This window comes from Mycetomoellerius zeteki, unplaced genomic scaffold, assembly GCF_001594055.1.
Source record: "Mycetomoellerius zeteki isolate Tzet28-1 unplaced genomic scaffold, Tzet1.0 scaffold50, whole genome shotgun sequence".
NCBI classification, from domain to species: domain Eukaryota; kingdom Metazoa; phylum Arthropoda; class Insecta; order Hymenoptera; family Formicidae; genus Mycetomoellerius; species Mycetomoellerius zeteki.
The window spans coordinates 47,383-68,302 of record NW_017257501.1 but is presented as its reverse complement, the minus strand read 5'-3'; the positions used below and the strand labels follow the sequence as shown (position 1 = coordinate 68,302).

The following is a 20,920-nucleotide window of genomic DNA, read 5'->3' as shown; positions in this document are numbered from 1 at the left end:
ATGGTTATCAAAAAATCCGATCTGCCACAAGTACTATGTAAAAGAGGAGCAAGCTTTAAAAATTCAATCTACACTGTTAAACCTATAGTGTCAAATTTAACTCAATTTGAATTGTTCAACTCCATTGTTTTAGTATAAAATAGTGATATACTAACAATAAGTAGGAGCATGGTGACAATTCAAATTAGGTTAAATTTAATTGACACTATATAGATTTTTAACAGTGCGTTATATTATGAATATTAGTTTGAATCTCCTAATGGTCGGTATTATAACACACAAAGTCTAAATTGTAAATATTTTGCCATTAAAAGTGTAAAATGTATAAAAAATTTGTGTTGCGTTAAGAGTAAAATTCACGTAACGATAGCTGTATCACTCGCAATCAATGTCGACAGCGTTCAAGCGAGTTAAGTAATGTCTTAAGATCAATACAGCTCTGCGATTCGTTTATTCAAATCAATCAGTTTATTTAAACAAATGACAAAGCTGTATTAGTACATCTTAAAACATTATTTAAGACTTGAAATAAAAACGGATTATGAACACCGATCAATCATGTTTCCCGAGATAAAAGATATTCTATTTTTCTCATTCTTCTCGATCATGCTGCATTGTAAGATGAATCACTGATGGTATTGACGGTTTATTGCAGATACGGGAGCGAACTGATGGTGGTGGAATCATACAGCGAAAACAACATGTCAGCGAACATGATCGGCCGGCATTTGGATCGTTACTGGCTGGGTCTCGCTTCGCTCGATTACTTACGTACCAACACACTCGAATCTGCCGCGGGAATGCTCGTCTCGCAATACGCCGGTTCGTATGCAATTCCGTTTCACTTGATTTGCAGACGTCCACTGCACGTTCTGCAAGAGCAGATCCCGTAACCGAACGCATCCTGTGCAATTTCTCTACTACTCTTCTTCCTTTTTTTATCTGTCTCTTGAGTGCGACTCGCACTCTTCGCCATTAACGATCGACTGCTTAAGAGACCTTGACCGATATTCCGCGTGATGCAGTTATCAAATGCGATTCTCGAAGTGAAGGGAATGAAAATTCTTTAAGTTACAAATGCTCATTCCTCAATACCAGAGTCTATTCGATATCGATTCAAAAATATTATTTCTCTTTGTTTTTCTTAATTTTCAGTTCTCAGTTAAAATCTCTTTTCAATCATTAACTATCTTCAGTGCTATACTATATCGTTTTGTCATGGGTCGGCACACTGTATAATGTGTATGACGTACCCAATCCAACTTTGGCTGCTTATACTAACTTTCATACGTAAAAACGAACATACCATATTGTAACAAATTTTGTTCACAAAGTATCTTAAAATCGCAAATGTGAGTACACAATTGAACAACCATAGCCCCAACAAGGGGCTCTAAGCTGGATTTTAGTGCTTAGATAATATTTTTGGTGTAAATTTATATAGGTATATACCCCGTTTTGTAAACTGCGTGCCGAAATTATTTTCAACCTTGAAACGCAATTATAAGCCAAACTGAGATAATAATGTCACAAATCAAATTGACAAGCAATTTAATAATATTAATTTTTTTTTAATCGAAATGCTGCAAAAAATCAAGAAATATAAAGTCGGCGGCTCACGATGCTTGTTTTCTTTCTGGATTGCTGGCTAGATTAGAATCTCTGACAGTGCCAGCATCGTAGCCAATATGGTGGCAAGAATCTAATCCAGCTAATTATCAAGAAAGAAAACGAGCATCGTGCCGCCGGTTTAACGGTATCAGGTAAAGATTATACATGTATCTTCATTAGTAAAAAAGTTACAAGCAATAAAGTAAACAAAAATGTCAAATAGAATCTTTCTCTTTTTTTCGAAAAAAAAAGGGTCGAGTATGCCACATCGAAAGTGGCATCGAAGGATTAATTAGTTAAAAACTAAGTGAGTGTCAATCTTTACTATTTTGCGCAAAAATTAAATTGATTATAAAGTCTGAGATGTAAAAAATATCTGCATTTTTTTAAGATAGCAAAAACTATTAGAAATTAAAAACTATGAATTCATCTAAAGTACCGATGTATGCAATACGAAAAATAATAATAAAATCTTTGTCTTTAATTGTGTTCAGGTTTTTTTAAGATGTTGCGAACGTATTATGAAATTAAGTGGTTGATAATCGTGACGCGGTCGTTTCGCACAAAGCTTTGACCTCGCATATACACGGGGCCAGTTTCTATCAGGGTCACGGAAACACGGAACTCGCATACGCGGGACGAAGGCACACTTTTCCCATAACAATACCCAGACGTCGTCGTTTCTTGTTCTTGTCGGTTTACTGCAAACTGCAATTTCCTCGTCTAACGCATTTGTATACGTCTACTAAACCGCACTATTAATTATGCTCGAGCTTAACTATGTATCGCTAGCAACAGATGTAATTACTTAAGTAAGGATGTATGACCAAGTCAAGGCAATGCCTTAATTGCTATAAGCATGTAATAGTTGAGATATTCGTATTGTTAACAGACTACTATTAAAATCATTTCATTATTCTTTCTATACGTGTGTGTGTGTGTGTGTGTGTGTGCGTGCGTGCGTGCGTGCGTGCGTGCGTGCGTGCGTGCGTGCGTGCGTGCGTGCGTGTGTGTATGAAATGGACTATTTTAATGTCCACACCTAATTATTTTTTCCATAATTCATTGACAAAATAATATCTTAGACAAAGTTGTATGATATGATTGTATTTAGAGGAGATTGAACAACGGTAAAATTAATTTTTAAAAAATCAATTTTCGAGGTCAATAAAAGTCATCGCCATTGTTTAAAATAAAATTATAGGATTTTTTTTACGTAATATGATCCCCCTCTAAATATTGTTTATATTATTGGCAAAAATGTAGGTTTCTGGGCGTCTAAGCAACCGAATCCGCTATCAGGCGAATGCGTGGACGTCGCCTTGACGGACAACCAGCAAACGTGGGAATTAACCACGTGCGAGTCGCTTCTTCCTTTCATGTGTCGTGCCGACGCCTGTCCTTCCGGTAAGTCCGTTCACGTAAATTGCGACGAGCGATGTAAGCGGTCGCATAACGGCCGACGCGAGATGTCCTCTATATTTCACGTGGAACGGAATGATAATCCTTCGTGACGGGATAACTCCACAGGTTCGTTCCACTGCTCGAATGGCAAGTGCATCAACGCGGCGTTTAAATGCGACAAGCAGGACGACTGCGGCGATTATTCCGACGAATTGGACTGCCCGGCTAACTGCCAGTATTATATGGCGAGCAGCGGCGACGTCGTGGAAAGTCCAAATTACCCGCATAAATATGCACCCCTCAGCAATTGTAAGTGGACGCTGGAGGGCCCTCAAGGACATAATATTCTCTTGCAGGTGAATTATTTACTCGATAAATATTCCTCGTTCAATAAGCTAATGACTGCACTTAATGCTACATATATAGTACGTTGTAAACATCACAAATCGATACTTGAAATGGAATTACAAAATGAGTTACGATTCGTGTTCCAGTTTCAAGAATTTGAGACCGAGAAGAGTTTCGATATAGTGCAGATCCTCGTAGGCGGTAGAACCGAGGAGAAGTCTGTAAATCTCGCGACCCTTTCCGGCAAGCAGGATTTTAGCAACAAGCTCTTCGTCTCGGCCTCAAACTTCATGATTATAAAATTCAGTTCCGATGCCTCGGTAGAGAGGAAGGGCTTCCGTGCCTCGTGGAAGACCGAACCGCAGGCCTGCGGTGGAATCCTCAGAGCAACGCCGCAAGGACAAGTGCTCACATCCCCGGGATATCCCCAGAATTATCCCGGAGGATTGGAATGTCTTTATATCCTGCAGGCTCAGTCGGGACGCATAATGTCTCTGGAAGTACGTTGAACTCTTACTATTTATTCATTTAACATTAAATCAATGCAAAATGTATGTACATTAGTTCATTGGTATACTGTGACTTCTGGAGAATTGTTCTACTTTGAGATGTCAACTTTGCCGAACACTTTTATTAGAAAACACATTTTATTGGAAAATGCATTTTAATATAAAAAAAATTTACTTTAAAATTACATTATCAAGCTCATCCTAAAGCCGGTTTGGACCTACGGGATCTAACTCTGGGGATGTAGTGCAAAATCAAACATTAAAATCATTTCAAGTGTTCCAAAATAAAGTGCTTAGGGATATAACTAATGCACCGTGATACTGTCAAGATGCGGATATCCATCGAGACCTTAAAATGAAGACTGTTACTGAAGAAACGATATCAGCGGCAAAGAAACACAAGGAACGTCTTACTAACCTGAATAGACTTGCGTCTCGACTTCTTCACAAGGAAGGGATACTGAGACGACTGAAGCGAATCAAACCCACGGATTTAATGGGGACTAATTAATTCACCTTTCCACGTGAACTTGTGGAAATATTGTTAGCAAACTGTTGTAGCACTTATTGTCATGCTACTCAGCTTACGTCATCCCTTTTACTTTGAAAATAATATTGTAAAACGGTCCGTTGCGACTGGTTCAATTTACACTTAGTCTACGACTAATTTTATATAAAAAAAAATTACATTATATAAAAAGTAATAGTCTGGCGCTAGCAATCAATTACAAAAGTTCATGCGGTAGTCAAAGTATTAATACCGCGTTAAAATTCTTTTCAACAAGGATTAAAAGTGCCTGTGAAATCCAATTAATCCTCTCTCGTTTCTAGATTGAAGACTTGGATCTTGAAATGAATCGGGATTATATTCTTGTGAGGGACGGAGATTCGCCTATGAGTAAACCGATTGCACGTCTCACCGGAAAATCGGAAGACAATCCAACAGTAATCATGTCTACTGGAAACAACTTGTATTTGTACTTTAAAACGAGCCTCGGCGATTCCAAGCGTGGTTTCAGCATTCGCTTCACGCAGGGTTGCAAAGCTACAATCATTGCAAGAAACGGAACGGTTCAGTCGCCATCTTACGGTCTCAACTATTATCCTAATAATCAGGAATGTTTGTACAAAATCAAAAATCCAGACAGGGGGCCGCTGTCACTGAAATTCACTAACTTCACCGTTCACAAAACCGACTACGTGCAAGTAAGTTTGTTTACATTATGTACGCAATGAAATTTCGTTACGTCTTCACGCACGTCCGGATTATTAACTTTCGCTCTTTCGCGGGAAATTGGTAGATATACGATGGTTCCAATACGAACGGTCTACGCTTACATTCCGGAAGCGGTTTCACCTCTAACACTCGACCTAAGATCACGCTCACCGCGGAAAGCGGAGAAATGCTCGTTAGGTTCGCCTCCGATGCTTTGCACAGCAACATCGGCTGGCAGGCTAAGTTTTCTGCTGGTAAGCTATTATTTTCACATCTGATTCTATTATATAAATCTATTATATAAACGAAAGTAACATGTAATTACACAATGATATTATTAAATTATTGCTCTTTTACTTCAAAAGGGATACAACTTCAAAAATTAAGCTTCCCAAAAAAAAGAAAGAATTATTTTTCAATTTAAAGAAAATTATTGACTAATGAAATAACATCAGTTAAAAAAATCTATTCTTAACGTGATTAAATTTCATATGTTATTTTTATTTCACGACCCTAAAAATCATTTTTTTCTTTTTAATGATTTTTTTTAACTACTCTTTTTGAGTTGTGATTTTTTACGAAGTTAATTTAGTTGACTTTTAATGACTGATAGGATAACGTTTATCCCTAACCTAACTTATTTTCATCATGATAATTAAAAAAACACGTTCTTACAGCTGTGTCACTTTTAAAATAAGGGAGCAATATCTATATATCAGTTGTATATAATGATTTTATATTTCTACCGTATTTTAATATTGTATGTGAATTTATCTATGTGTAATAACGATAGTTATAGTAGTATTATTAAAAAAAATATTAATTTTAGATTGTCCTCCGTTGCAACCCGGCGAAGGAGCTTTAGCGTCTAGTCGGGACACAGCATTCGGCACAGTAGTTACGTTCTCCTGCCCACTGGGACAAGAGTTCGCCACAGGCAAATCCAAGATTTCCACAATATGTCTTCTCGGAGGAAACTGGTCTGTTATGTATATTCCTAAATGCCAAGAGGTGTACTGTGGCCCAGTACCTCAAATCGATAACGGTTTCTCAATTGGCTCTTCGAACGTTACTTACCGAGGACTGGCGACCTATCAGTGTTACGCGGGATTCGCATTTCCTTCCGGAAGACCAACGGAGAAGATTTCTTGTTTACCTGATGGAAGATGGGAAAAGAAACCATCCTGCTTAGGTTCGTTAAAAGTTTCACAATCGACACGACTATATAGATACGATATTAAACGAATAGATTTGTAAAGTATTGAACAAATACGCATATAATTATGTTTTCAGCATCTCAATGTGCTCCGCTACCAGAGGCACCTCATGCTAATATAACCATCTTGAACGGAGGCGGTCGAAGTTATGGCACGATTGTTAGATTCGAATGCGAGCCCGGCTACGTTCGAAGCGGACATCCCGTCATTCTTTGTATGAGTAATGGTACCTGGTCTGACGAAGTACCAAAATGTTCGCGTAAGTATAGTAAACAAAAATGAACATCAATTTTACCTGATTTTTAAAAAATATTGTTAGCACACACAGAACAAGATATAACATGTTAATTTTTTTCTACGTTACTTATTTTTTTATTTTTTCATATTTTTGTCATTAATATTACTTTTATTAAGTAAAAGTATAAAATATTGATAAGATATATACGATTTACAAGACCGGTATGCATTCAGCAACTCTTCTTTACTGATTAATTTAACATTGATATAAAATAATTTAATATTAATATAACAATGTTTTTTTTTTCTTATTGTAGGTGCTAAATGTCCGTTGTTACCTATGATTAAAAATGGATTCATAGTTGATATTGGCAAGGATTATTTCTTCGGTAATGAAGTTAGGGTACAGTGCAATAAAGGATACAAGCTAACTGGATCAAATATTATACAATGTGGTCCTTATCAACGATTTGATAACGTGCCAACTTGCGAAGGTAGATTTTATAACATAAATTATTTATTATAATGAGAAATGAATGATGCAGTCTTTCATTTGTCTCTGTAGATATAAACGAATGCACATCGAGTCAATGCGATCTGGCGTCTACGGAGTGCATAAACAATCCTGGTGCGTTTACTTGTAAATGCAAGTCGGGCTTTGCACCGACTATGGAATGTCGGCCTATTAGTGATCTTGGTCTTATCAATGGCGGCATTCCCGACGAGTCGATCACTGTTTCAAGCTCGGAAAATGGATATACAAAAACTGTAGGATATATTGACATTTTCTATTCATAATTCATTTCAGGGTATCCTTTTTCTTTTTATAATATTAAATATCCATGTACTTTCAAAGGGTATTCGTTTGAACAACGGCGACGGATGGTGCGGCAACAATATCGAGCCGGGCACGAACTGGGTAACAATCGACATGAAAGCACCGACGATTATTCGCGGTTTTCGCACGCAGGTTGTAGCCAGGATCGACGGGAATATCGCGCACGCGTCAGCTGTGCGAATTCAATATACGAACGATTTGACGGACGTCTTCATAGATTATAAAAATCCGGACGGTACCCCGGTGGAGTTCAGGATGTCCGAAGCGACGCTTTCCATCCTGAATCTACCTATACCAATCGAGGCTCGCTACGTAAGATTCAGGATACAGGATTACGTCGGTGCACCGTGTATGAAACTAGAGATAGTTGGTTGTACTAGATTGGAATGCGCGGACATTAACGAGTGTGCCATCAGAAACGGTGGCTGCCATCAAAGGTGCATTAACAGTCCCGGCAGTTACTCCTGCATGTGCAACACGGGCTTTGAACTGTACAAAGGCAACGGTACGGCCGGATTCAACCTAGCGAAGGGAGAAACTGGCGAAAGAGATGGCGATTTATATCAGAGAAATAAAACGTGCGTGCCAGTGATGTGCCCGTCATTGACGGCACCGGAAAATGGAAAATTATTGTCAACCAAGGTAAAATAAAAATTAAATAATACCATTTTTTCGTCGCCCGAGTGAATATTTATTGCATTATTATTATTATTATTACTAAGAAAATATTTTTTAAATGTGTGAATTTATTTATTAGGAGCAGCATCACTTTGGCGATCTCGTCAGATTTCAGTGCAATTTTGGTTACGTTTTATCTGGATCTTCGGCTGTAATTTGTACCTCCTCCGGAGTTTGGAACGGAACTATTCCCGAATGTCAATGTAAGTACAGAATGTTTAAAAATTATCCCACATAAATTTTTGTCGAATTATCATATGATATATAGAAAAAAAGATACAATCTTTCTGCAAGAAATGTACTATTATTCATAAGCTAGGTCAACACTTGCAATTTTCTCGCGGCTCGTCTCTCATAAAGGTTAAATTAAAAAACAATCACACAAATCAAAAACATAACAAAAATTTCTTCTCTACCTTTTCTTTTCTGCAAACTATCTTTAATTTCGATGCTAAAAAATATCTTGTAAAAATGAGTCTTTACGCTAAAAATATTATTGCAAAAAGTGTACCAAATTTTTTTAAATCCATTTTAAAACTTAAAAAGCCTATTTTAAAATACTTTTCTTTATTAGTTTTTGTTTGATGATATTTCATCAAACAATAGCGCTTTATTATATTCCGAGGGTCTTAAAAGGTACGTTATAAATTCGCAGCACGTGTCTCTGTGTGTTTACTTGCGAGACAACTAGACAAATGTCTAATCCATGCACACTGTCATTCTTTTATACTTCCTCTTGCTCTTTCTCTACTCAAATAACTAAAGAAATTCTCGGAGTTTAGATGTAACACTTAAGTAAAATAGATATTCCTATTTTATAAAATATTTCAAATGTGCTCTTTAACTGTACTGTTTACAGACGCGAAATGTGTATCGTTGCCAGACGATAAAAGTGAGGGTCTTAGCGTGATCCGAAACGATGAGACCAGCGTGTTAGTACCCTTCAAACAGAACGTTACCCTGAAGTGCGGTACCAACGGCCGCTACTTGCGCAATACCGCGACATCCAGTTTCCGACAATGCGTATACGATCCTAAACCCGGCTTGCCCGATTATTGGCTGTCTGGTCTGCAGCCAGCTTGCCCTCGCGTGGACTGCGGCAAGCCGCTTCCCACGCCCGGCGCCGAATATGGCCAGTATCTGGATACGAAGCATCACTCCTCCTTCTTCTTCGGCTGTCAAGATACCTTTAAATTGGCCGGTCAGACCAATCGCAACGACAACGTTGTGCGTTGTCAGGCGAATGGCGTTTGGGACTTTGGCAACCTGCGATGCGAAGGTCCGGTCTGCGAGGATCCTGGCAGACCGAGTGACGGCTATCAAGTGGCGCGTAGCTACGAACAGGGTTCGGAGGTACAATTCGGCTGCAACAGACCCGGCTACATTCTCATTAGCCCGCGACCTATCGTCTGCATTCGCGAACCTGAATGCAAGGTCATCAAACCCCTCGGTCTGGCCTCCGGACGCATCCCAGATTCGGCGATAAACGCCACCTCTGAGAGACCGAACTATGAAGCTAGAAACGTCCGATTGAATTCAGTAACCGGCTGGTGCGGTAAGCAAGAGGCCTTCACTTACGTTAACGTTGATCTCGGTCGTATCTCTCGAGTGAAGGCAATCCTCGTGAAGGGCGTGATCACCAATGACATAGTCGGCAGACCCACGGAGATTCGTTTCTTCTACAAGCAGGTGGAGGACGAGAATTACGTCGTCTATTTCCCGAATTTCAATCTGACTATGCGCGATCCCGGAAATTATGGCGAATTGGCGATGATCACCCTGCCCAAGTACGTGCAGGCTCGTTTTGTGATTCTCGGTATCGTCAGCTACATGGACAATGCCTGTCTCAAGTTCGAGCTTATGGGATGCGAGGAACCAGTGACCGAACCGTTACTGGGTTATGATTACGGATTCTCGCCCTGTGTAGACAACGAGGCACCGGTCTTCCAGAATTGTCCGCAGCAACCGATAGTTGTGCAGAAGGGACCCAACGGAGAATTGCTACCGGTGAATTTCACAGTGCCAACCGCCGTCGACAACAGCGGCAGTATCGCTCGAGTAGAAGTGAAGCCTCAAAGTTTCAAAACCCCCATTCGAATCTTTGAAGACACGTTCGTGAAATATATAGCTTTCGATTACGATGGGAATGTAGCCATTTGCGAGATCAATATCACTGTCCCGGGTTAGTAACAATTTTCAATTTATCTAATACTTTATTTAATACACAGACTTATTTCGCGTTATAACACTCCAAGTACCAATGTTTAATAAGAACTAAATAAATTAATATTATAAAAACAATGAAAATGACAAAGAATCAAATATTTCATTAATATGTATAAAGGACATAATTATTGAAAATATCAAAGAATTTCAGAATCCTATCTTTTACACGAAAAATATATTATTATTCCATCCAATATAAACAATTATAATAATGACTGTTTAGTAGTATCTACTAATAGCGTATGTTTAAAATTAAAAAATTTTTAATTAAAAATTTCTTGCGTTTTAATGGTATAATATATATGCTTAAAAATACTATATATATGTATAGTCATTCTATATAATATAATATTATATTTAAAGGTAAATTTTATTTAATCTCTCTTAATTAAATTATTAATTAATGTTCATTAATATTATAGTTAATTTAATTAATATTAAATTAATTGATGTATTCTGATATTTCAGATATAACTCCACCGAAACTGAGCTGTCCGCAGAGCTACGTTATCGAACTTATTGACCGACAAGAGAGTTATTCCATCAATTTCAATGAGACGCGAAAACGCATCAACGCCACGGACGCGTCCGGTCCTGTAACGATCACTTTCGTACCAGAACGTGCAGTGATTCGAATTGGTGATTTTGAAAACGTTACGGTATATGCGACGGACACCAGCGGCAATAGAGCAGTTTGCCACTTCCAAGTTTCGGTCCAGGCAACGCCTTGCGTCGATTGGGAACTAAAACCGCCGGCTAATGGTAATCTAAAATGCATTCCTGGTGACCAGGGAATGCAATGCAAAGCGACCTGTAAGGCTGGATATAGATTCACCGACGGATCACCCGTAAAAACATTCGGGTGTGATGTTAGCAAACGATGGACACCTTCGTCGGTGGTACCCGACTGCGTTTCCGAAAGTAAGTTTCTTATTTTTTTTGAGATTAACTTTATCTTATTTAGTATTATTACTTTATAATTTGTTTATAACTTTATTTAATATTGTTACTTTATAATGTTTTATACATTATTTTATATTACGTTGAACTTACACACACACATACACACACACACACACACACACACAAATAATAAAATATTGATATCTGCAGACACACAACAGGCTGATTATCACGTAACTGCCACGGTAACTTATCGTGCGAACGGTGCCGTTTCTCGATCCTGCTTGTCGATGTATCAAGATCTCATGGCTCAACATTACACGAATCTTAACAGTATTTTGACTCAACGTTGCTCCTCTATCAACGTGAATATGAACGTGTCTTTTGTCAGATCGATGCCTTACCTGATTGAAGAAAATGTTCTCGAGGTATCTATACGTCAAGATCTTAATTGTATAAGACTAATGATACAATGTAATTAAATCAAAATTATTATTGGTAAGGAATAAGATTAACACACATTTTCCACAAATTTTTCAGATGGTTTTTATTTTGGTAGTCGTTCCGGCACAACGTCAAACGAAATTGTACGATTTTTGTGGCTCCACGTTGAGTCTAATCTTCGATCTAAAGGTCCCTTATGCGAGCGCAGTTATCGAGCCTCTGTTAAACGTTTCTGCGATTGGCAATCAATGCCCTCCTCTCCGTGCTCTCAAATCAACCACTAATAGGGGGTTCACGTGCAGTATTGGCGAAGTATTGAATATGGATACCAACGATGTTCCCCGTTGTTGTAAGACATGTTTCGTACTCTTTAATCCTAGAATAGTCATCTGGGGTTTTTATACCTCTGCGAGGAAAAAATGTAAATTGTTGTAAAATGAATATCATTCAGCACATTTTCTTTCTTTTTTAATGACTATTCTTTTTATATGCACTTCCATTTTATAGTGACAATTTTTTATAATGACCATTTTATAATGACAATAAGCCATTTTATTAATTAATTGTCATAATTTTTTAGAAATACTGTCTTAATTTTTTTAGAAATATAGTCATAATAAACTACTTAATGTGCTTATTCCATTAGTAATATTTATTTGGTTTCTACTTATTTTTTTCAAAAAATTGTGAGTAAATTTAATGTTCTCAAATACTAATAAATCGGAAAACAATCAATAACATATAATGTTGTTATACAATCATAGTGATTTTTAATCGTAATGTAAAAATACCTCGAGTGATTATTTGCGTAAAAAGAATAAGGAGTTACTCCCGACTTAATTTGATTTGTATTACTTTCTTCATGAATTTTTAATAAATTGCAAAACATTCTTATACATTTTCAGTGCATTGTCCTGCCGGAACCTTCGCCGAAGAGAAACAGAAGCTATGCACAGCTTGTCCAAAAGGCTTCTATCAGAACAGTGATCGACAAGGTTCCTGCTTGCGCTGTCCGTTCGGCACGTATACAAAAGAGGAAGGTTCTAAGAGCATAGACGACTGCATACCGGTCTGTGGTTACGGCACGTACTCACCTACCGGTCTCGTGCCTTGCCTCGAATGTCCCAGGAACAGCTACACCGGCGAGCCGCCGATTGGAGGCTACAAGGACTGTCAGACCTGTCCGGCTGGAACATTCACCTACCAACCAGCTGCACCCGGTCGCGATCGTTGTCGCGCCAAGTGCTCGCCGGGCATGTATTCGGATACGGGACTTGCTCCTTGCGCTCAATGTCCCAAGAATTTCTTCCAGCCTCAGCACGGCGCGACCACATGCATCGAGTGTCCCACAAACATGTATACGGACGGATCTGGTTCAGTCGGCCGCGAGGAGTGCAAGCCCGTCCAGTGCACCGACAGCGTATGTCAGCACGGCGGTCTCTGCATACCGATGGGACATGGTATACACTGCTATTGTCCAGCCGGTTTCTCTGGAAGACGCTGCGAGGTCGATATCGACGAGTGTGCGTCTCAACCATGCTATAACGGTGCCACTTGCATAGATCTGCCGCAAGGCTACAGGTGTCAATGCGCCAACAGCTATTCTGGCATTAATTGCCAAGAAGAAAAATCAGATTGTACAAACGACACGTGTCCGGAAAGAGCTATGTGCAAGAATGAACCTGGAATTAATAATTACACATGTCTCTGCCGATCCGGATACACCGGAGTTGATTGTGACGTCACTGTAAGTGCTCTTCTTTATGATTTCCCTAATGAAAAAAAAAATTCTCAAAATATTTCAATAATATTTTTAAGAATTTGTCATTTTAAATTTATAAAGACTTCTGAAAAATATTTTAAATATTTTCAGAGATATTTTACAAGTTTTTTTTTAAACTGTAGAATGACAAATTTTAGAATATTTTTTAGAATTCATATATATAAAAAATTCTAAAAGAGATGTAAATTTTCTCAGAATTTCTAAAAAGAGTTATAATTCAATTATATAACATCGATAAAAAATCTGAGAAATTTTCTAAAAAGTTATAAAATTATGCAAAAATTTTGAAAAATACTGAAGAGGTTACATAAGAGTTTAGAAAAAAATTTGTATCCTAGAAAAATCTAACAAAATTTGATAAAAGATATATAAAGATCAAATCGTATCCCAGCAAACCGACAAACTTTATTTGTCGTCATTTTATCGTCAAAATAAAAGATTTTATCTGTAAACATCAAACACTTTATAAACTATTTATATTTAATTTACGTGTGTATCTAATTTTATTTCTTTTCGCATCTTTATACAGATAAATCCTTGTACGGCCAGTGGAAATCCTTGCAATAACGGTGCGACTTGCGTGGCTCTTCAGCAAGGCCGCTACAAATGCGATTGTCTGCCAGGGTGGGAAGGTCAAAGCTGTGAAATCAATACCAATGATTGCGCTGAGCGACCTTGTCTGCTTGGTGCCAACTGCACTGATCTAATCGCTGATTTCTCCTGCGATTGTCCGCACGGATTTACTGGTAAACGCTGCCATGAGAAAATCGATCTCTGCTTAGGCAATCCTTGCCTAAATGGAATCTGCGTGGACAAGCTCTTCAGCCACGAGTGCATCTGCCATCCGGGATGGACCGGTGCGGCCTGCGATACGAACATCAATGAGTGCGCATCTAGATCGTGCCGAAACAACGGTCAATGCATCGATCATATCAACGATTATGCCTGCACCTGCGAGCCCGGTTACACGGGCAAGCAGTGCCAACACACGATTGATGACTGCGCATCGGATCCTTGTCAAAACGGAGCCACGTGCATAGATCAGCTGCAGGGCTTCACCTGCAGGTGCAGACCTGGCTTCGTCGGACTGCAATGCGAAGCAGAACGCGACGAATGTCAGAGCGATCCTTGCAATCCAGTCGGCACTGAACGCTGCATAGATCTCGATAATACCTTCGTCTGCCACTGTCGCGAAGGCTACACCGGATCGTCTTGCGAGATCAATATAGACGACTGCGCGTCAGATCCATGCCTGAATGGCGCAACATGTAGAGATGAAATCGGTGGTTTCAAGTGTATATGTCCGGAGGGATGGAGTGGAATGTATTGTCAAATGGATGTCGGCATGTGTCAGAATCGACCTTGCCAGAACGACGCCACCTGCGTGGATTTGTTCCTGGATTATTTCTGCGTGTAAGAGAGAGGAATACATCCTTACACAAAAGAACAGTTTTTCTACACTCAGAGGAAAAACATTACAACTATAAAAGTGATAACTATGCAAATTTTATATGTAAAATTAATGTATATATAACTATTGAATAGACTATTTTATAGTTATGGCAACTATATAGTTTATATAGTTTATTCAACTATGTATATTAATTCGACATGTAAAACTTGTATAGTTGTTACTTTTATAGTTATTGATATTATATTTTTCTTTGGCAATGAGTGTGAAACATTAAAAAATTTAGACACACAGATCGGAAAATAATTTTGTAGGACCATCAAAATAATTATGTAGACCGCTTAAACGTTGATGACAATACTGCAAAAAGCTGTAACATTCTAGCAAATTGATTCAAGCGTCCTACATAATTATTTTGATAATCCAAACAAAATTATTTTCAGATTCGTATTTAGATAAATTTTTAGACACTTTAGAAAGACTGTTCTTTCCGAGTATGATGTTCCATGTGAATGATAAATTCGTCGGTTTATATAAATTTTCAATCAACAGTTGCCCATCTGGCACCGACGGCAAGCAATGCGAAACGGCACCGGAACGCTGCATCGGAAATCCATGCATGCACCACGGCCGCTGTCAAGACTTCGGTTCCGGCTTAAATTGTACTTGCTCTAATGATTACACTGGCATTGGCTGTCAATATGAATACGATGCCTGCCAAGCTGGCGCTTGCAAAAATGGGGCCATTTGTATCGATGAAGGTCCCGGATATACCTGCATATGCCCTCCAGGATATACTGGTATAATTTTTTAACATATGTATCCACACTTACAATCAGAGGAACATTTATGGTAATGGCTATAACTAAACTATACAGGGTGTATAAAAAGTACCGGGACGGCGAAATATCTCGAAAACTGAGCATTTTAGGAAAAAGTATTTCAGATAAAAGTTATAGGATTTCAAAAGATCTATTTACTGGCGCAATGAGTTTGACTTTGAGTGGCGTCGCCAAGGTCAGATTAAGGTCAAATAGATTTTTTAAAACGGAACATCCTATTTTTGATAGAACATACAACTTTTATCTGAAATACTTTTCCCTGAAATGGTTAGTTTTCGAGATATTTCGCCGTTCCGATATTTTTTATATATCCTGTATAAGTTTTGTATCTAAAATTAATGTACATAGTTCCAATAACTATAAGATAATCAAGTTTATTCACACACGTACACGCAAAACTATGTAAATTAATTCTACATATAAAATTTGTGCAGTTGTGACTTTTATAGTTGTTATCATTATGTTTTTCTTTGAGAGCACATCAATATGTCGTTTACGTATCTAATCAAATGTATTTATTATTTTTAAAAAGTTAATTCTTCAATTATCTGCATTAGGTCAAACTTGCGAAGAAGATATAATTGATTGCAAAGAGAATTCTTGTCCACCATCGGCAACTTGTATCGATCTCACAGGCAAATTCTTCTGCCAATGTCCATTCAACCTAACTGGTGACGATTGCAGAAAATGTATGTTTCTCAGATTTTTTTTAACAAAATATTATATTAGAGAAAAAAATTTGTTTGCATCTTTTAATTTTTACTTAAAATTTTTACAGCTATTCAAGTGGATTACGATTTGTACTTCAGTGATCAAGGACGGAGCAGCGCTTCACAAGTTATTCCATTCTTCACCAACTCCGCGAAAAGTCTGACTGTTGCTATGTGGGTACAGTTTACGCAGAGAGACGAAGGTGGAAATTTCTTCACTCTTTATAGTGTCAGGTATACGTTTATTTACACTTTTGTTTCGTTTGAAACTTATTATACTTACAAGTAACATTACCCAATTATCACTCACCAATCTGGATAAAACTATGCACATTTATTTAACATTGAAAAATATTGAACCAGTTTTTTTATTTTTCTTCAAAATGAATTTTAAGGGTTGAAACCACCCCTCAACCATCCCCAAAAATATGTTATCTCGCCACGAGAATTGAATGTTTGATAATTCTGCCGACAACTCTCGTATGCAGGTAGAGCGGACTAAACTGAGTCGAAAAGTCCTCTACCATTTTGCAATTTTCGCAATAGTTAACAAAATATTAATTACTAAATATTACTGTGTGAATATTGATTTTCAATAATTTTTTACTCAAATACTATCAACTTTGCAGAAAAACTGTAAGAGACAAAAATCATTTATTTTCTTCTCATAGAACTCTAAGAATTTTTTCAGAACTTTTTATCAACTTTTTAGTGCATTTTCTTATTGGCAACTATTCTTACCAACATAAGAAAATACGGTATTAAAAAATTGTGAAAAAATTCTCAGAAATTTATGAGAAGAAAATAAACAATTTTTGTCTCTCGCTGTTTTTCTATAAAGTTGATAGTATTTGAGTAAAAAATTATTGAGAACCAATATTCACACACGCACACGCACACGCACACGCACACGCACACGCACACGCACACGCACACACACACGCACACACACACGCACACGCACACACACACACACACACACACAGTTTAGTCCGCTCTGTTTAGTACTTGTATATGAGCGTTGTCGACAGATTATCAAACACTCAATTCTCATGGAGAGCTAACACATTTTTGGGGATGGTTGAGGGGTGGTTTCAACCCTTAAAATTTATTTTGGGAAAAATAAAAAAACACGGGTTCAATATTTTTCAATGTTAAACAAATGTGCATAGTTTCATCCAGATTAGTGAGCAACAGTTGGGTAGTGTTACTTGTCAGTGTAAATCTTAATAATTCGCATACGAATACATACATATTTTCTTCAGCTCGCCACACGTTCCAACAAATCGAAGACTTATGATCCAGGCACAAAGTAATGGGGTCCACGTATCCCTCTTCCATGATTTGCAAGACGTCTACCTACCATTCAGAGAATATGCGACCATAAACGACGGACAATGGCATCACATTGCTGTTGTGTGGAACGGTGAAAATGGCGGAGAACTCATTTTAATCACAGAAGGCCTCATTGCTAGCAAGACCGAAGGCTATGGTAGCGGCAGATCACTCCCAGCATAGTAAGTACTCTTTCAAAAGAAACATCAAAAATCATGAGGCATTTTTTTCAATGTTTCTCCGATGATGACTCCTTTTCATTATATTAGAAAATAAATATACACTCGTCAACAAAATTATCGCATAGATAAATTTACATCAGAATCTCGCATAAATTCAAATAAGCGTAACTCCGCCAAAAATAGTCGCATTTAAAAGTTTTTTCTTTCATTTTTAAGGATAAAGTCTGTACTTTACGAAGTTTTTAATGGATTTTGAATCTATCCTTACCCCTACCCATCTTTTAAAAAATAAAGACTTCCTTTTTTTTAAAAAATTTGCATAGTGATGCACTCTACAGATGGAATAAATTTTTTTCGTAAATGTCATTATAACCATTGTAAAGTGTGAACTTTTCTCTTACAAATTAAAAAAAAATTAAGCTGTGTACGATTTTTTTTTAAGGAAATACAGTGTATCAAACTTACCTATATATTTTATTCAATTACCGCCAGCATTAGTAATACCCGATGCGCACTACGAAGAGGTTGCTGGTACGAGTGTGGGTGTGTGTGGGGGGGGGAGGGAGGAGGGTGGAGATACGTGGGGATATATTTGCTCTTTAAAATTGTGTATTTCTGCCTTGTCTTCGGATGACCTCTTGTAAACGTGCACGCATATTGATGCAAGCTCTTATTGAAGTTTGCGGAATTTCCTACTATATTCGATGCAATGCTGCTTCCAATTGCCGCAGATTTGTTGACGGTTCCTCTAATCTTCGTAATCTTGTTTCCATCATATCCCATACATGTTCAATAGGATTCAAATCCGCGCTCATTGGTGGATGTGGTAGCATCTCGACGTTTTATCCTGATGTAAGACAACACTCGCCCACATACCATCAGAATTTTTACCGCAATATTAACTTCCTTGAAGAAAATAACATCGAGATTTTACTACATTCATCAACGAGCGCGGATTTGAATCCTATGGAACATGTATGGGATATAATGGAAACAAGATTACGAAGATTAGAGGAACCGTCAACAAATTTGCGGCAATTGGAAGCAGCATTGCATCGAATATAGTAGGAAATTCCGCAAACTTCAATAAGAGCTTGCATCAATATGCGTGCACGTTTACAAGAGGTCATCCGAAAACGAGGAGGAAATACAAAATTTTAAAGAGCAAATATACCCCCACGTACCATCCCCCCCCCCACACACATACACTCTCGCGCACGCAACACACACACACACACACACACACACACACACACACACGCGCACAAAATCGGACCAGCAACCTCCCCGTAGTGCGCATCGGATAATATTAATGTTGGCGATTGAATAAAATGCATAGGCAAGTTTGATACACTGTATCTCCTCGAAAAAAAATCGTACACAGCTTAATTTTTTTTTAATTTGTAACAGAAAAGTTCACACTTTACAATGGTTATCATGACATTTACGAAAAAAATTTACTCCACCTGTAGAGTGCATCACTATGCAAATTTCTTTAAAAAAAAATATTATTCTTCGTCTTTATTTTTTAAAAGATGGGTAGGGGTAAAGATAGATTCAAAATCCATTGAAAGCTTCGTAAAGTACAGACTTTACCCTTGAAAATGAAAGAAAAAACTTTTAAATGTGACTATTTTTCGCAGAGTTACTCTTATTTGAATTTATACGAAATTTTGATATAAATTTACCTATGCGATAATTTTGTTGACGAGTGTATTTATTGAACATTAAAATTCTCTATAGCGCATGGGCAGTATTAGGAAAACCACAGAGCGAGTATACAAAAAGTTACACGGAATTAGGCTTCCTAGGTCACCTGACCAAGGTACAAGTTTGGGGTCGTGCGTTGCACGTGACGAATGAGATTCAAAAGCAAGTTCGCGACTGCCGCACGGAACCAGTTCTTTATCAAGGACTAGTGTTGACGTGGGCGGGATACGATGAAACTGTGGGTGGTGTCGAGAGAGTTGTGCCGTCGCATTGCGGGCAGCGTGTGTGTCCGCTCGGTTACGGTGGCAACAAATGTCAGCAACTCGAGGTCGACAAGATTCCGCCTGAAGTAAGGGGTTGTCCAGGTGATCTTTGGGTAATCGCCCAGAACGGATCATCGATCGTTACTTGGGACGAGCCACATTTCACCGACAACGTCGGCGTCGTAAGAGTCCAGGAGAAGAACGGTCATCGATCCGGGCAGACTTTGATGTGGGGCACTTATGACATTAGCTACGTAGCTTATGATCAGGCTGGAAACTCGGCTACTTGCAACTTCAAAGTTTACGTGTTATGTAAGTAAAGTCATTTCCTCACGCTGAGAAAAAAGTTCCAGTTAACACCAACTAAAAGTAACATATATAGCTGTATCAATGTTATAATTTCTTCACACTCAACAGAAATGTAATATAACATATGGTATTGCATAACAGTTACATTGAGTACAAAATTATAACATTGATATTATGTTACTTTTAATTTGTTTCGATCGGCGGGTTTGGTACTTGTGTAACTGCATAGTAAAATAATTATGGTTATGAACTCTATTTTTATAATTATTACTACTGAAATATTAGTGATAATAATTATATATTTATAGTTTATAGTTCTATCAAAGAAATATCAGCTAATATTTGTCTAATAAACGCTAAAATATCTCTCCAGAAAATGATTTTTTTGTGGAAGTTATTACGCGGGCGCGTAAATTTGCAAAATTTATACAAACTCTTCTCATTGCAGCCGACTTTTGCCCGGCACTGAAAGATCCTGTCGGTGGCACACAACAATGCAAAGACTGGGGTTCGGGAGGTCAATTCAAGGTCTGCGAGATTTCTTGTAACGCCGGACTTCGGTTCTCACAGGAAGTCCCCAAATTCTATACGTGCGGTGCAGAAGGCTTCTGGAGACCTACCAGTGATCCCAGTCTACCTTTGATATATCCAGCTTGTACGAGTAAGCATCTCACATTTCATTAATTTTCTCTTACAACAATCTTATTCCTTAATATATATATTGTATATATATATATATATATA

General features: G+C 37.9%; 1 protein-coding gene across 1 annotated transcript in view; it reads left to right on the top strand.

Annotated features, from left to right (window-relative positions):
* uif (sushi, von Willebrand factor type A, EGF and pentraxin domain-containing protein uif) overlaps positions 1-20,920 on the top strand; it is a 68,846-nt gene that overhangs the window by 39,074 nt on the left and 8,852 nt on the right. Inside the window, 24 exon segments of the mRNA XM_018455657.1 lie at positions 656-822; positions 2,878-3,018; positions 3,142-3,371; positions 3,510-3,863; positions 4,704-5,078; positions 5,174-5,342; positions 5,918-6,280; positions 6,382-6,564; positions 6,860-7,036; positions 7,108-7,310; positions 7,399-8,022; positions 8,138-8,261; positions 8,918-10,240; positions 10,753-11,205; positions 11,398-11,615; positions 11,728-11,980; positions 12,537-13,378; positions 13,944-14,827; positions 15,378-15,625; positions 16,225-16,356; positions 16,446-16,611; positions 17,643-17,894; positions 19,638-20,179; positions 20,625-20,837. Of these exon segments, the coding sequence (XP_018311159.1) occupies positions 656-822; positions 2,878-3,018; positions 3,142-3,371; positions 3,510-3,863; positions 4,704-5,078; positions 5,174-5,342; positions 5,918-6,280; positions 6,382-6,564; positions 6,860-7,036; positions 7,108-7,310; positions 7,399-8,022; positions 8,138-8,261; positions 8,918-10,240; positions 10,753-11,205; positions 11,398-11,615; positions 11,728-11,980; positions 12,537-13,378; positions 13,944-14,827; positions 15,378-15,625; positions 16,225-16,356; positions 16,446-16,611; positions 17,643-17,894; positions 19,638-20,179; positions 20,625-20,837 (8,636 nt within the window).